Source organism: Geotrypetes seraphini, chromosome 10 (assembly GCF_902459505.1).
Source record: "Geotrypetes seraphini chromosome 10, aGeoSer1.1, whole genome shotgun sequence".
NCBI classification, from domain to species: Eukaryota; Metazoa; Chordata; class Amphibia; order Gymnophiona; family Dermophiidae; genus Geotrypetes; species Geotrypetes seraphini.
This window is the reverse complement of record NC_047093.1, coordinates 79,267,972-79,284,860: the sequence shown is the minus strand read 5'-3', so window position 1 is coordinate 79,284,860 and position 16,889 is coordinate 79,267,972. Positions and strand designations below refer to the sequence as shown.

The following is a 16,889-nucleotide window of genomic DNA, read 5'->3' as shown; positions in this document are numbered from 1 at the left end:
CTCCCCGACACGATCGGGGCAAAAAGGAGCCCAAGCCCTCTTGCCCCGCCGATTCCCCAACTCCCCACACAATATCGGGCCAGGAGGGAGCCCAAGTCCTCCTGGCCACGGCGACCCCCTAACCCCACCCTGCACTACATTACGGGCAGGAGGGATCCCAGGCCCTCCTGCCCTCGACGCAAACCCCCCCTCCCCCCAACGACCGCCCCCCCCAAGAACCTCCGACCGCCCCCCCAGCCGACCCGCGACCCCCCTGGCCGACCCCCACGACACCCCCAACCCCCTTCCCCGTACCTTTCTGTAGTTGGCCGGACAGACGGGAGCCAAACCCGCCTGTCCGGCAGGCAGCCAACGACGGAATGAGGCCGGATTGGCCCATCCGTCCCAAAGCTCCGCCTACTGGTGGGGCCTAAGGCGCCTGGGCCAATCAGAATAGGCCCGGGAGCCTTAGGTCCCTCCTGGGGGCGGGGCCTGAGGCACATGGGCCCAACCCGACCATGTGCCTCAGGCCCTGCCCTCAGGAGGGACCTAAGGCTCCCGGGCCTATTCTGATTGGCCCAGGCGCCTTAGGCCCCACCAGTAGGCGGAGCTTTGGGACGGATGGGCCAATCCGGCCTCATTCCGTCGATGGCTGCCTGCCGGACAGGCGGGTTTGGCTCCCGTCTGTCCGGCCAACTACAGAAAGGTACGGGGAAGGGGGTTGGGGGTGTCGTGGGGGTCGGCCAGGGGGGTCGCGGGTCGGCTGGGGGGGCGGTCGGAGGTTCTTGGGGGGGGCGGTCGTTGGGGGGAGGGGGGGTTTGCGTCGAGGGCAGGAGGGCCTGGGATCCCTCCTGCCCGTAATGTAGTGCAGGGTGGGGTTAGGGGGTCGCCGTGGCCAGGAGGACTTGGGCTCCCTCCTGGCCCGATATTGTCGGGGAGTTGGGGAATCGGCGGGGCAAGAGGGCTTGGGCTCCCTTTTGCCCCGATCGTGTCGGGAGTCGGGGGGGCAAGAGGGCTTGAGCTCCCTCTACGCCCCGATCGTGTCGGGGGTGCCAGGGACCACACGGAGTCACCCACCGTACCACCCGATTCGGGTAAGCGCAGGTATCGGTGGGTGGCTTATTTGCGGGGGGGTGCCTTATTTTACATTTTTTTCTAAAAAGGGGGGGCTGTCTTATTTGATGGCCCCTGCCTTATCATCGGGGGAAACACGGTAGAAAAAAAAAAAAATGAACAGTTAAGTCCCAGTTTTTGCCGCTGAGACTCTGCCCTCTCTCACTGTAAAATTAGACTCTACTTAGTCTGTCCTTTAAATTTAAAAAATGTGTGTTGTTTTAAAAACAATTATGTTTTTAGATGTATCTAAATAAAAATAATAACCAAAATTTATCTTTTTTTATGTCATCTTAGCATATTTTATGCTACAGAACGAATTATTTTTTTTAACATGTATTGTTTTTTTTTATTATTATTATTTATTTATCATTTTGTAAATAATTATCAAGTATAACTTGTACAGAAAGCAAAAATTTAAGTTTAAGGATACATAGCCATAATCATCATATTAAAGTCCAAAAATCAAAGAAACAAACAAATAATACATATCCATATTTTCAAAAAAAAAAAAAAGAAAACTCCATTATGTTACTTAAATTTTTAACTCAAGTCCACTTTGAAGATCAAGATGTACAAAGGACAATTTAAATTAAAAGAAAAACAAATAATACTGAGATTAATCTAAGTTGAGCTCAAAGTTCCCTAATAACTTCCCATCTAGGGCTAGATCTTATTGTCCTTTTTCTTTTTCCAAGCGAGATAGTGACAGGAAGGTCACCAGCTGTGAAGGATCAAAAAAGACAAATTTCTGAGAAGAATAATACACTATGCATTTGCATGGGTGACGTAAATAAAAGGTTGCCCCAAGGGCCAACACCCCTGGCTTTAATAGTAGAAATTCTTTACGACGCCTCTGGGTTTCTCTGGCAAGATCAGGATACATTTGTATCTGCATTCCTAAAAAGGTTTTCATTTTATTTTTAAAGAAAAGTCTCAGTAACCAGTTTTTGTCCGGGGCCAATGCCACTGTTAATATTAAGGTTGCTGGGTTTGCCTTTTCAGTATTCGAGGATTCCAATATAGTGGACACATCCAAATTTTCCTGTTCAACCTCTTGCTGTTGTTTCCGTTGATTAGTAGGAAGATAATAAACTTGTGTAAATGGTGGTATCATATTTTCAGACAAACTCAAAATTTCTATTAAGTATCTTTTCAGCATCTCCCGAGGTGTAATCATCAAGACCTTAGGAAAATTTACCAATCTTAAGTTATTTCCACGGGAAAAATTTTCCAAAGATTCTAACTTTCTTCTAAGATTGGTATTGTCCTTAATTATTGTTTCATAAATTTGTTTGGTCTTAATTGATTCCTGGTTAATGCTGACAATCTCTTTTCTAAGCTCTGTTGTTTCCTTTTTTTACTTCTTTTATTTCTTTATCATGATGTTTTATTTCCCTTTCTATTTGATTTAATTGAGGTTTTAACAAATTAGGAATATTAGCAACCAGGGTCCCAGATTAGTTTCAAGTGTTACCTCTTGGGGTCTCTGAGGGTGAAAGGAATAAATTGTAGACTCTTCTCCCACTGGTGAAAACTGCCTGTTTATCACTCTCCTGGATCTGTCCGCTCTTCCTCTGTTGTCGACTCCTCTGTTTCTTCAAACAGACTCTCTTGAAATGTGGAGAGTCTGGATCCCTGCTCCCTCCATGATTGACAACGGCCTCCAGGGCTGAAGATACTCCCTCTTTGGAGAGTTCCCCCTCCCGCGGGGAGCTGGTAACCTGAGGGCGTGGGGGCGGAGCCCTTGTGTCGGGGCTTAGCGTGGTCTCAAGTCCCTGAGAGATTGCCTCCGTTCTGCCCGTTCGGGGCGTCTCTAGCGGGAACGCCTCCGACTGCAGGGAACTCTGCATGCGGCGAAAAAGCTCCTCAATGTTCCCCAAGCTGGGTCCGACGGAGCTCCGCGAGGCCCCAGCCGTGCTCCGACCCCTCCGCTTGGGCATTCTGCTGAAAATTCAACGCGGAATCCAAAGTAAGTGAAGAGCTCACCAGCGCGTGACGCTCAGCTTAGAGCTTCGGCAGCCATCTTGATCTCGAACTGAAAAACCAACATGTATTGTTATGGGAAAACGCGTTTCACATAACGAACTTTTCGCATAACAAACTTGCTCCTGGAACGAATTAAGTTCGTTGTGTGAGGCACCACTGTATGTCCATATATATATCCCTGTTCAGGAGAAAGACTCATGAATACCAGAAAACCTGAGCTTTAAGACAATGCAATTTGTTGAGTCCAATTTTTGGTCTCTATCAAACACATCTTCATTTTCTCCAATTGTATGTCATAATCTAAACCTAGTGGAACACAGAGCTGGATATAATCAGAAAATAAGTGAATATGAATTCCATACTTCAAAACAATTTCTATAACTGGTCTAATATAAAAGTTAAAGAGCAATGGAGATAACAGTGCTTCTTGAGGAGCTCCATAGTTCAATACTAGAGAATGACACAGGGAAAAAATTTGTCCCCGTCCCCACAACCACTGTCCCCACCCCGTCCCCGCAACTACTATCCCCGTAGCATCCATACAAGCTTCAATACTGCAATATTTAGCTTATTTCTTCCTTATAAATCAAAGTTCTGGCTGCTGAACTAGAGAGATGTTCAGCTTTCAGGGCTTTGTTTATAAATTTTTATCAACACAACTAATATACTACTTTATCCTAAAGCAAAAAAAGAAAATAAATAAATATAAATTTTTTTTTCTACCTTTGTTGTCTGGTTTCTACTTTCCTATTCTTCTCATTCAATTCCTTCCATCCACTGTCTGTCTTCTCTCTGCATCTTCCATTTGCTCTAGTACTGTGCCACCCCCCCCCCCCCCCCCCACCACCACCTAAAATAAAAGTTCCAAATCACAGGAAGAATCTTTCTTACCTAAATTTAAAGGCATTGTGTCAATATTTTCTTGGGGGAAAAAGTAGAGAAAAACTTAAGAATCTAATTTAGTAACCTGATTACTGTAATAGTATTCCCTTGAGAAGCCATAAACAAACACTTTGTTAAAGTAAAAATGTTCTTAGAACTATTCGGGACTCTTAAAAGTAACTGAGAATAAATGTAATGTTTGGGAATGTTACTTAGATCTTCTTTTAAAAGGAGAAGTGTTCTTCCTGTTGTTAGTCTCTGTGGTGCTAAGTCTGGCTGCCAGATCAGTTGATTTTTGTAGTTTGTCAGGATTTGGGGTAGGGATGTTTTTGTTTGAGGCAAAAGCTGAGCACTTCATCTGGAGCATGACAATTTTTTTTAGATTTGTCGTTCCCAAACTCTTTGGTGCACTAGGTAGCCATTCTGCTTCTCGGTTATATATAGAAGTTCAGAAATATCTCCAAAACCTTTCTGTTTTAGTTGATGGTATTTTCACTGTACTGATGCTCTTTCCAAGCTCCATGTAGGACTGTTTCGGGTTCTTTCTAAATTCTGTTCTGTTTTCTTGATATCTGTGCAGGTTTTGTGCTTCTTCTGGTATTGTCAAATTATTGGATCATATGATTGTAAGGTTTTCTGTAATTTACATGTAGTATGTTTGTATTTGATGTTTTAAATCTTACTCATTTATCCTAGGTGATCTTGATTCTTTGAGATACTCTTGTATCAAGGACAGTTCTGCACACAGTGATTCTAAATATTTTCTCAATATGTATGTTTTTTCTCAAGGAGGAACTGTTATCTTTCTCCTTTTTTTCTGGCCTTTTGTCCTTTTTGTTAGGATTCTCTCAATAACACGTAGTATTGGATTTGATTTACTCGTAGATGGTTGCTTTGTATGGACTATGGCCTTGTTGATTTTTCTTATCAAATTTCTTCCCCCAGGCATTATGTTCAGTCTAGTCCAGGGGTGGGCAAAAAGGGCTAGAATCCAGTCGTGTTTTTAGGATTTCCCCAATGAATATGCATGAGATCTATTTGCATGCACTTCCTCCCATTGTATGCAAATGGATCTCATGCATATTCATTGGGGAAATCCTAAACACCCGACTGGATTCTGGCCCTCGTTGCCTACCCCTGGTCTAGTCAGACATTCTCTTTCCTGTGTTCTAATATATCTGTCAATTTCCTTGTAGGCCAGGAGTTCTACTCTTTTGCTACCTGCAGTCTCACATGACTGTTTAATTAAAAAATATATATATATACATATACAGTATATGTAATAAACAAATTATTAACTGTTCTATCTTTCTAATGATAGCAAAAAGTTGATGGGTGTGAACGGTGCAGAGAATTTTTCAATAAAGAAGGACGGGTAAAGTTTGCTATCTCTGCCAAGGAAGGTTCTGGTGAGGACACAGATGAAGAGAAAGAGTATCTGAACAATCAGCTGAGAGAAATGGAGCTGGAACTGGCACAGACCAAACTTCAGCTGGTGGAAGCAGAGTGCAAAATACAGGTATTGTAATACATTTTTATACTGCACATACTGCACTACAATCAGAACTCTGGGAAAAACCTTTCCTCCTCTTGCCTACACTAAAGCAGGGCATTTATGGCCAGTTAATACAGTCTGCTCATAGCTATTTTGAGGAAATCTGTTTCTCTTTTAGATGTGTGCTAGTTTTGTTTACTTACTTATTTATAGACTGCTTTCCAGGCCCAATAAATATATTATTTAAAAATGATTGTAAATAATGCAGAGGGGGGATCAGGAGGTTTTTAGGCGGTTTAAAATCTTTTTAAATAAATACATTTTTTGTAACCAGACTGAGACTTTTCTTGTCTTACGCGCCACAGAAATACCTATTGCCCATATCTAATCTAATCTGGGATTTCTGAGTCACATTATGTCCAAACGGATTCAAAGTGACTTACAATTTGAAATTATGGTTATACAAGTTGATACTTTGCAGAACAAAGTGAAGAAAATATAGTTCCATAGAGAGATTAGAATTGTTCAGTTATTTGAGAAGTACAGAGGTGGTTAATAGACTAGCTAGTAAGTTGCATAGTATAGGTGCCAAATGAGATAGAGGGTACCAAGTTGGGTCCAATAGTTAGTTACCAGAAGAGCAAATGGAGGTGAAGAGGTAGGTCTTTAGTTTCTTATGAAACGCTAGGTAATTCAGTTCAAATCTGATGGCTATTGGGGAAACAGTTCCATGCTTTTGAACCAATATATGTGAACATGGTATTGAATATGCATTTGTACTTGAGGTGTTTTATTGAGGAGAGGTGTTCAGTTGGAGCTTGTCGAGATTTCTGTACAAGGAAAATAAGTGAATAAGTAGTGCAGCAGAGCTTCTGTTGAGTATGTGGAACATTATGCATGAAATTTATTCAGGCTGGGACAGGTTGTTTGCAGTAGGTAGAGATTGAGTCATATTTTTTCAGCTTGAATATGAGTCTTATTGCTGTGTTTTCTATGAATTGCAGTTTGCGGGCTAGGGTGGTGTTTATGTCCGCAGTAGTCTAGTTGTGTTAGAACCAGCATCTGTACAAGTAGTGCATATGTTCTCTAAATGCATTCATCTATTTTAGACTTTCATAGACTTATGTCTACCCTTTTTCATTTTTCCGTGCTGTTACCCTCACAAGCTCCTCCTTCCCATGCTCACTCTATTCCAAAGACTTTTTACATTCAGTCATTTTCATTGCTATTGAATCTTCCAGTATCAGTTGCAAAAAGAAAATACATCTTCTCATTTCCTAAACCACCTTCTTTGAAACATCACATCTTGACCCATTGACCTGGAATTTACTCTTCTATGGAAGATTTTGCTTTCTCAAACAATGAGAAAATCAAAGGAATTCCCACAAGACAAAATAGCTTCAAAATTTCAACCCTTATTGTATGTGATGTATTTGATACACCTATTAACATAGATATTCGAAGTTATATTTCACATACTTTACAAATTGGGATTTTGCTCTTCTGAACTTTTATTCGTATGTTTCCAGGATGGTTGTGGCAGCAGGAAAGAGGGTTGCAATAGGACTTCATTGTGTGGCCAGTCTGCCTACTGCTCTTTAGGCACATACTTAAGGGTGTGGATCTCAGTTAGGAAATCCATGGTTTATGCTATGATTTAAGGTTTCTATTAGAAATAATTATCTTCAGAGTAGGCATGTTATCAATGCATCTTCTTTTTCTCTTTGAGCCTATAGCTCATCAAATGTGTAATTAATAGTAAGTGTTCGTTTCCTATCAGTCTTGCAGCAGTTGTATTTGATGTGATTTTATTTGTTTTTTTTCAATGACAAAATCTCCTTTTGGCTTCTTGAGGTGCTAAAAAAACAATACCTAATTCTTTAGAATAGGTCAATATTATGCTGATACACTTTCCAATTTTATTAATTATTTTTCTGTTCAGCCACTCTGGATTCCATACGATAGGTGTTAAATCCAAACCAGCGAACCAGGTCTTGCAGTAGTGACAATCACAGCTTTCAGCACCTCCCACATTTCCAGGAGTATAGTTCCTCCCAGTGGCGTAGTGAGGGTGAGTGGCACCCCTCCCCCACCCTCTTCTCTGCCCTTCCCCCTTGTTCCTTCCCAGCCGTCTTCCCACGTACCTTTTTAATTTTCCAGGTATGAGCAATATCGCGAACTTGCTGCCTGCATCGTGTCAGCTATCCCTCTGACATAACTTCCTAGGCGTGGGGCCCAGAAGTGACATCAGAGAGGGGTAACACCAATGCAGGCAGCAAGTTTGTAATGCTGCTCATGCAGGAAAAATTTAAAAAGGTATGAGGGAAGGGAAGAGGCACGCGGGGGTCGGGAAGCAGTGGGGGTGCCCAAGGCAGACCACCCCCGCTAACTACACCACTGGTGCCCCCTTCCGTTTTTTTCCTTCTGCAAGCGAACCATGCAGAGGTATTTCTCATCTGCTCTACTTTTTTTTCTTCTTTTTCCTCATTTTTCAACATAAGTTCAACTTTTTTTGTGGCTTTGGTGCTGATACCCCTTATTTATGGAATCTCTGTCGAAGAAAGGAAGCAGGTCCCACAGATTCGGACTGCAGCTTCACTGGACAAACCCTCAGGTGGATCTGTGGGGCCTGCCTGCTGTGTGCCACTTCTGAGCTCGGGGTCCATTTCCCTGGGAGCAAACCTGCCTTCTGACAACTTCAAAGACTTAAGCGCAGGCTGAGGGTGCCCTGAGTAAGAACCCTCAGGGTGCCAGCTGTGTATTTCCTGCCCCCATCTTGCTTCGAGGTTCCATGGGGGTAGAGGTCTCTGTCAGGGTTGGTCCAACTGGCAGCCTGAAGATTTAGAAGATTGGACTGGTTGGAGAAGTTTCTGAGGCAAAAAATCATTTCCCTTCACTTCAGCTGCAGAGAGAGAAAAAAGCTGACAGGCAGGCACTGCACAAAATTGTGAGTACAGCCCCATTATGGGAAAATTGGGGGGGGGGGGGAAGGGTCTGAAAAAGTCAATTTTGAGGCATTCTGGGGATAAGGTTTAGGTATTCCACCTCTAAACCCCCTATTTTTTAGGTTTTTTTTGTTTTGTCTCCACAGGCCATTTTGGTGCAATTTTTCTAGCAGCAGCCATCTGAGATTTTAAACAATCTTTTTTTTCTAAGTCTTTTTTCTGCCTCAAAACCCCTCAATTTTGACACAAATCGATAGGGATGGACTCCTCATAATGTAATCTCATTAATTCTTGTGAAATTTATGCTGGATTGCCGACAGAGGAGTGTCCTTGTACAGCATGCTGCGGCACATGTGAAGAGGGGGTGGGAGCTATGGGCTTAGCTCCCTCCAGGTCTTCTAGACCTGGGGAACCAATGTGGATCCAGGAAATGGAAAGAAAATCCTTCCTGTTACCTGAGTACGGTGATAGCACTAACTGCAAGCGCATGGAGTCTGTAGATACCACTAAAGCCTCGGGGGTCCGGGTATTGACCCTGTGTATGGATTCTCGCCATAATTTGTCCAGCTGATATGGAGAACCTATTTTACGTACCCAGATCGCACTTCGCAGACAAGAGGCACTTCTTAGAGTTCCAAGCAAGAGTCTTCTCTACCACCTCTCATTGATCTGGTTCCCAAAATCACTGTCCACCGATACCATTTTTTAATCCATCAAATAGGATACCTCAGTGGGGCATGATCCAGGTGATGACCTTGCAATGCGCTGGCTGTTTAAGTCTGAATCAGTCCACTGTTTTATTACAGATGCGGTTAAAGAACTGAAATTGGAGTTCAGCCTTCCACTTCTCAGTGTACAGTCATGAGCCACTCTAATACTCAGATCTCCATTTTTCCAGCGCAACCAGACATCACTGTTCTGGTTACAGAGTTGTGGAAGATACCTGAAATCTCCTTAAGGGTGGCTAAAGCTCTGTCTAATCTTTACCCATGGCACCAGAATTTCAGCAGCTGCTTGATCAGCTGAAGGTGGACTTTGCAGTGGCTCAAGTCACCAAGTGCACTGCCCTCCCTAACGAAGGAGGAGTGATGCTAAAGGATTCATAGGATCAGAGAATGGACATGATTTTAAAGAGGCAATTTGAGGTGGTGTCTTTAGGCTTCAAGGCAGTGGCGGCATCATCGTTTGCTGACCTGACCTGTCACATGAGACTGAGAAGGGGTGTCATCGACGGAGGAGGATGCCTGCCCCAAACTGGTGATGGAAGGAGTGGATTATGTGGTGAACGCCATGTATGACCTTATTAGGGTCCTGGGCAAAGTCACATATTATGCAGTTTCTGCTCGCAGGATGCTCTGGATCCAGCAAATGGGCTGGTGATTCTGCTTCTAAAGCAACCTTAAGCAGGCTGCCCTTGAACAAAGGTCTTGATGATCTTACGACCAATGTGGCAGAACGCCACCCTAAATCACTGCTGGACAGTAGACTTCACTGCCCCCTGGGGGGGGAGACAAAGTAATTTTTGTGCCTCCCGCTGGTCATGCCAAAGTAACACGAGCTTTTCCATCCAGAGATCTTTCCAAGGGTACAGACAACTTTATAGCAATCCTAGATGCTAGCAAACCTCTGGGTCTCACATCAACCCTTCCTCCAAGAAGCCCCAATGATGCCAGGATTCGAATCGTTCCTCCACACATTGGGGAGGCAGTTATCAGCATTCTGAAGGGAATGGGAACTGATCTCGTTAGACCAATGGGTGCTGGACATCATATGAGAGGGATTTGTTTCTAGATTCTCAAGCTGGGAGGCCGGAAAAAGAGGCATGGGTCCAAACCATGCTTCAATGGCTCTTAGACATTCAAATCGTATAGCCGGTCCCCAAAGACAAATCAGTTTCAGACAGATACTCCTTATACTTCATTGTGCCCAAGAAAAAGCACAGATGACTGGAGGTCCATCTTGAATCTCAAGGCAGCCAATGCCTTTCTGAAAATTCCACATGGAAGCAGCCCGATCGGTCATTGTGGCAGTGACTCCGAGGAAATTCCTGGTGTCTCTGGATTTAACAGAAGCCTATCTTCATATTCCCTTCTTCCCAGAACACAGGAAATATTTGGTCTTTCATGTTCTCCAGTAACATTTCCAATTTGCAGCCCTTCCTTTCGGACTGGCAATCATTGCCCTCACTTTAACCAAGGTTATGGTGGTAGTTGCTGCTCGTCTCCGCAGAATGGGGATCCAAGTGCACCCCTAAGGATGATTGGCTGATCAGAGCTCCATCCAAGCCAGAGTGCAAGCAAGCAGTGCGGACAGTGGTGACTTTTCTACAGCGGCTGGGATAGATTGTCAACTTCAAGAAGAGCCAGCTAGCACCAACTCAGAACCTGAAATATCTGGGCATTCAGTTCGACACTCCACAGAGCTACGTTTTTCTTCCCAAGCCATACAAGCAGAAACTCCAGAAATAAATCTTGGATCACTTCCTGTCCCCACTGCCTGGTATTACTTCCATGGCAGCCTTTCTGGAGATTGTCCCCTGGGCCAGGGCACACATTTATTATTTATTTTAAAAATTTATATACCACCTGTTACCAAGCGGTTTCCAATTAAACATACATATCATTAAGACAAATATCATTATGAAGACAAGAACATCTTACTTTGCACGAGTTCACTACAAGAGTCCCTCCTATCTTAGTAGTCACGTAGTCACTCCCTTCAGATGTCACTTTCCTGGATAGAGACAGCAAAGAACAGCTTACACTAGTGGCTTCAGGCAGTGTTCCTTTGGCTCACAGAATGGATGACTTTCACAACCAATGCCAGTCTTTTCGACTGGGGAGCCCATTGTGGAGACTGCTTCATCCAGGGCCAGTGGACCCCCCGTCAAAAGAGGTGGTCCATAAATCATCTAGAGCTTCCGGCCATAAAGCTAGTGTTAAGAGTTCCGGAAAAGACCATCGAAAGAAAAGCGGTAAGGGTTTTCCGACAATGCCATCGCAGTGGCATATTTGAACCGGCAGGGAAGCACCAGGAATACTGCATGTATCTGGAAGCCTTGATGCTATTCTGGTGGGTGGAAGTGCATCTTCAGGCTCTCTCCACAGCACACATGGCTGAAGTAGACAATATGCAAGCAGACTTTCTCAGTCATCAAGTTCTAGATCCGGGGGAATGGTCCCTCTCGCAAAAGGCATTCCAGATTATTGTGCATCTTTGGGACAGGCCAGCAATAGACTTGATGGCTTCAGCCAAGAACTCGAAAGTCAAGCGCTTCTTCAGTTGAAGGGCAGAGCCAAGAAGCTTAGGGCTAGACATATTAGTTCAGCCCTGGCCAATCCAGGATCTCCTTTACATCTTCCCGCCTTGGCCCATGGTGGGCTGAGTCATCCGCAGGATCATGACTCATCCAGCTCTCATGATTTTAGTGGCCCCCCAGACTGGCCTCACCATCTGTGGTATGCAGATCTCAATTGACTTAAGCAGGACCAGGGGGTCTCAGGCCTCCTCCTCTTCATTATGGTCTTCTCAGTAAGGGACTTGTTCCTATGGAGAACCCCTAGTGTTTTGGTCTTATGGCATGGCTCTTGAGTGCAAGGCCCTGATTCAAAGAGTCTACAAAGATGTAGTCATTGTCATTTCTTATGGGTGAAGAAGTCCTCTACTATGGTGGCCTATGCCAAGGCTTGGAAGGCTTTCCAACAGTGATGTGCCAGGGACCAGGTGGTGCTGTTGTGTGCTCCTATTCCTGTGGTCCTAGAGAAGGGCCTGGCAGCGGCTTCTTTCAAGATTCAAGTGGCAGGCCTCTCATGCTTTTGGGCGCATAGTGGTTCAATTTTGCTTACAGCTCATGCAAATGTGACTAGATTTATGAGAGGTGCACTTTGTTTGAGGTCCCCTTGTGACTGCTTTTTCCTACGTGGAACCTCAACATTGTGTTGAAGCCCTTTTTGAGCTGTTCAAGGATGTATCTCTTTTGAAACTTACAAACAAGTGTTCCTAGTGACGATAATCTTGGCAAGACGCATTTCAGAACTGCAAGCTTTCTCTTGTAGAGAGACTTTTCTCTGGATCACAAAGGCAGGCACTGTTCTTTCTTTCCTGCCAAAGGTTGTTTCAGATTTCCATGTCAACCAGGAAGTTCATCTTCCTGCTTTTCAATCCACAGGGTCGGATAAGAAGGATAAGATATTACAGAAACTAGATGTGTGAGGAGTCTTGCTTCACTACATAGAAAGGACCATTGATTTTCATTTTTATGACCATCTCTTTGTACTGGCTAATCAGTTCAGCCGTGGTAGGCCAGCTATTGCCAGATGGATTCTCATGGCCATTTCATTGACATGCATCACATGTGGAAAGCAGCCAACAATTTCTCTCAAGGCGCACTCAACTAGAAGTGTTGCAGCCTTGTGGGCTGAGTCTTGAGCAGTTCCTCCAGTTGAAATTTGTAGGGCGGCTACTTGGTCTTCTCTCCATACCTTTACAAGGTTTTACAGAGTAGATGTGGTAGCTCAAGCGGATTCCGCTTTTGGGGCCTCAGTATTGTGGGCAGGCTTTTCTGTCCCACCCTAGACGTTGCCACTGCTCTGGTACTTCACCTATCATACAGAATGTAACAGAATGGAAGATTAGGTTCTTACCTTTGTTAATCTTCTTTCTGTTAATCCTCTGTCTGTTAATCCACAATGGATTCATACAGCCTGCCCTCTGTATCGCCTGTTTTCTTTTCTGCTTCGGATATTTCTCCTTCCAGGCCTGAATCTTTCTCCTGCCAGCAGGATGGTCAAATATGGGATTCTCCTGTATATTCATCCTTTGGCTCCTTTGATGTTCATGCTTGTTGCACACAGCAAGTTGTTTTTTATTGCTGCTATATTTCTTGAATGTTTTCATGTTTATTTCTAATTGTTTTCTTATTACTTGCAGAACAGAAATCTATCATGTCAGCAGGGAAGATTCCAATACCCCTTCTTTGTGTTTTATTCCTTTGGTGATCGATTGCTTTGTAACAAAACTGAAAGGACCACTATACTCCTGGCAATTTGGGAGGTGCTGAAAGCTCTGATTGTCACTGAAAGCTGTGACCTGGTTTGCATATTTGAATTGAACACCTATCCATCATGGATTAACAGAGAGAAGATTAACAAAGGTAAGAACCTAATCGTTCAATATACTGCCTATCAGTGGAGATTGTCTAAATGGTTTTGCATTCAGGTTCTCAAGCATTTTTCCCTATATGTCCCAGCAGGCTCACAATCTACCTAGCTTACTTTCAAAATTATGGTTTAGCAGTAGTGATATTTTACCTCTTTTATGCTTTTCGCACATTATAATTAAACAATAATGTCACTTACCACAAATAGTACCAATAATTTTGACCCATTGTTGAATTTTTGCATCTAAAAGGAAATGAATAGAACAGGTAGTCCAAAATTTTGCCACAGATAGAAAGCATTGATAGTGTAAATTATAGTACACAACTAGTTTACATACACACTACAAAAGTTTTATTGATTTACCTTTGCTAGCCACCTAGGTTTTGTTTTGCATCACTAAGAATAGATGTAGTTATAATTTAAGGGGGTTGGTTAGTAAGTTAACAGGAGGAGAACCTCAATCTTTTGTTTCATTGGCTAGCTGTTCATACAAAAGTTAACAATAAGCTTTGTGTTGTAGAAATTAAACTGTAATTAATTGGCATAAACAGACGTCCCACTTTTGTTATTCATAGTGGAACATCAGCGTTTCTGATAACATTGAGTGGAACCTGGTGATTACAGCAACAGGCTAAGAACCAAATAAGCCAAGGTTCAAATCTTGCTACTTCTACTAATACTATTTGTCATCTTGGTCAAGTTGCTTTACCCTCCAGTGCCTAAGATAAACTTAGTATTTAAGCCTACTTGGGCAGAGACCTACCACTTGTACCTGAATTTGTACATTACCCTGAATTCATATCTGAAAGGATAAAGTAATTATATCTGAAATCCAAATAATGATGCTAGTGAAGACTTGTTTTAATCTCATGAAAGGGCCAGTTCAAAGGAATGTGGCACCTTGAGCCAACTTTTGCACTGGCGTCCCCCCCACCTCCATGCTCTGGTATCTCTCTCTCCCTGATCTGGTATCTTCCCCCCCCCCCCTCAAGTTTCCCCTTCCTGCTAGACCAGGTGGGGTACTGGCTCAGGGAACTGATGATAAAGGGTGCTAAAATCCCACTCTTGCATCTATCACTTTAGAAACCTGAAGGTAGACTGGACTGGGAATTTGGCGCCCTGAGTCAGGGCCTCACCTGGTCCACAGGTTGAGCCAGCCCTGCTTATGAATTTGAGAAGAAAACATCAAATCTGATGAGTGTTAAATGTTCTTCTTGTTCAGGATTTGGAGCACCATTTGGGTCTTGCACTGAGTGAGGTTCAAGCTGCAAAGAAGACATGGTTCAACAGGACAATTAGCTCCATAAAAACGGCGACGGGCGTTCAAGGAAAAGAGACTTCATAAAGCAAAATGTTTATCAAAACACATTTTCAAACACAATACCTTTTGTTGCCTTCCTTGGCCAGAGATTTTACATCGGTGACATGTAAGAGGACCAGTTTGTAAATAAACTAGAAACACAGCACTGTCTGGAATTAAATAGGTCAGTGATAGAGTGCCGACATTCATATATACTTTTGAAAGGAAGAAAGCTTTCATACTACTGATATTTGACAGGTCACGTTATCTAGATCAAAATACCATGCTCATTTCCTAAACTAAACACTCCATTTTCTTGTTTATTTCAGCCTGAAAAATAACATCAAGTTTACTTATGATAGGGATTTTTTAAAATTACTATCAGTTTTTTAAAAATTTGTTTTGGTTATAATGTCACTAACAATAAAAAAATAGTTCTTTTAAGATCTGTGTCAGTGCCACAAACCAGGACACTTAACTAGGGATAAGAGTTTTGAAGGTAAAAAGTGTTTCTGTGCCAGATGGTAAGTTGGGTGTTTCACCATAAATCTTGGAGAAATATGAGTGAATTGAGCTTTTTACTATAACTTTTTTGTTTGATAATATTTTATTGACTTTTTTAATGCAATACAGCATTCCACCGCCGTAGGTACCTGTATATGAAATTTTCTGATGATAGTAAGAAAACACATTATTTTCAACCAAACCTGTTAAGTAAAGCACAGCTAATGTTAGCGCTAATGCTCCCATTGTGTTCTCACTTTGGTATCCATTTTGCATTTTACACATTTTCATTTCTATGCAACTGTATTTTGATCATGAATAGTCCAGCCAGCTTTCATATGATGGCTCTGTGATTCCACCCCCAAACACACATCAGAATACCTTACCTGGTCTGTCAGTTTCGTTCAGCATCTTCAAGTAGCCTTTCAGTCCTGTTTCAGGGACAGCCACAGTCCACTGTCTGTCACACTGTTTACCTCTAGAAAGAAGTTCTGTTATGTGTGATAGCCAGCTCCAGCATGCTATGAAATTCTGTACCGGGTCTTCTGTGAGGTTCTACGGGGGCTACTTCAGCAGAGGGATTTTAGTTTTGCACAGAGGTATGAATGAGAAAAAAGAAATTTAAAAGAAAAAAATCATTCATCTGTACATGCCATAATTGTTTTTTTCTTCTCCTTTTTTTTAACCTTTGTGTGTGATTTTATGATAACCTAAAGTTTGGGACAGGTGAGTTCTGAAGAGAATATTGGGATTTTTTTATATTCATCAACTGATGGACTGTTGTGTGAAGTTCTCACCAGAAAACTATTGAATGGAGGTTTTGCACCTTGTATGTTTTCTTTTAATTTATAATGGTTTGTGTTATGTTGACATATCTATTGCATCGGTGACTAAAATCGGTGTGTGGTTTGAGCAAACAAATTATAACAAGAGGCACTGGTTTGTATATAAAACATTTGGTTTATTTTGTATTTCAACTTTTCATGGTTATTCTACTAATGCTAGCAAATGTAATAAGTTACTACAAACCTAACATGTTATGTCAAAGCTATTTCCTTAATTGCTTAAATTGTCTTTTGTTTAATACCAAAAAAACACTGTAACATCCTCTGGCATTTGATGTGTGGCCATTATGGTAGAATAGGTGCAGCGTGTATACTTCACAAATTGAATTATAAAATAGTACAATTATACTTCTGGTTCTTTGTTATATTTCATTTTACAGTAGCTGTATACATTTTGCAGTATAAAAGTGGAGTATCTTCTAAATCAAAACATTTAGAAGACACTTCACTAAATAATTTAGGCTGCTTAATGAGGCAAACTTAAGACTAGGCACAAGAAGAAAAATGAAAAAGAAAAAGAGATGCAAATGTAAAAATAAAAAAGCTAGGCACTCAAGATGGATTTTATTGAGGGCTTCATGTTGATCACAATTAACTCTGCGATTAATCATTAAGTACAATTTAAAAAAATGAATCATGTTGCTTCATCTCCTCTCTTCCAAATATCTCTTCTGCTCG

General features: G+C 42.4%; 1 protein-coding gene across 1 annotated transcript in view; it reads left to right on the top strand.

Annotated features, from left to right (window-relative positions):
• RABGAP1 (RAB GTPase activating protein 1) overlaps nt 1-16,559 on the top strand; it is a 539,836-nt gene extending 523,277 nt beyond the window's left edge. Inside the window, exons 25-26 of the mRNA XM_033960742.1 lie at nt 5,285-5,482; nt 14,785-16,559. Coding sequence (XP_033816633.1) covers nt 5,285-5,482; nt 14,785-14,907 — 321 coding nt within the window. The 3' untranslated portion in view covers nt 14,908-16,559. The remainder of the gene's footprint in view (nt 1-5,284; nt 5,483-14,784) is intronic.
• The last annotated feature ends 330 nt before the right edge of the window (nt 16,560-16,889 follow it).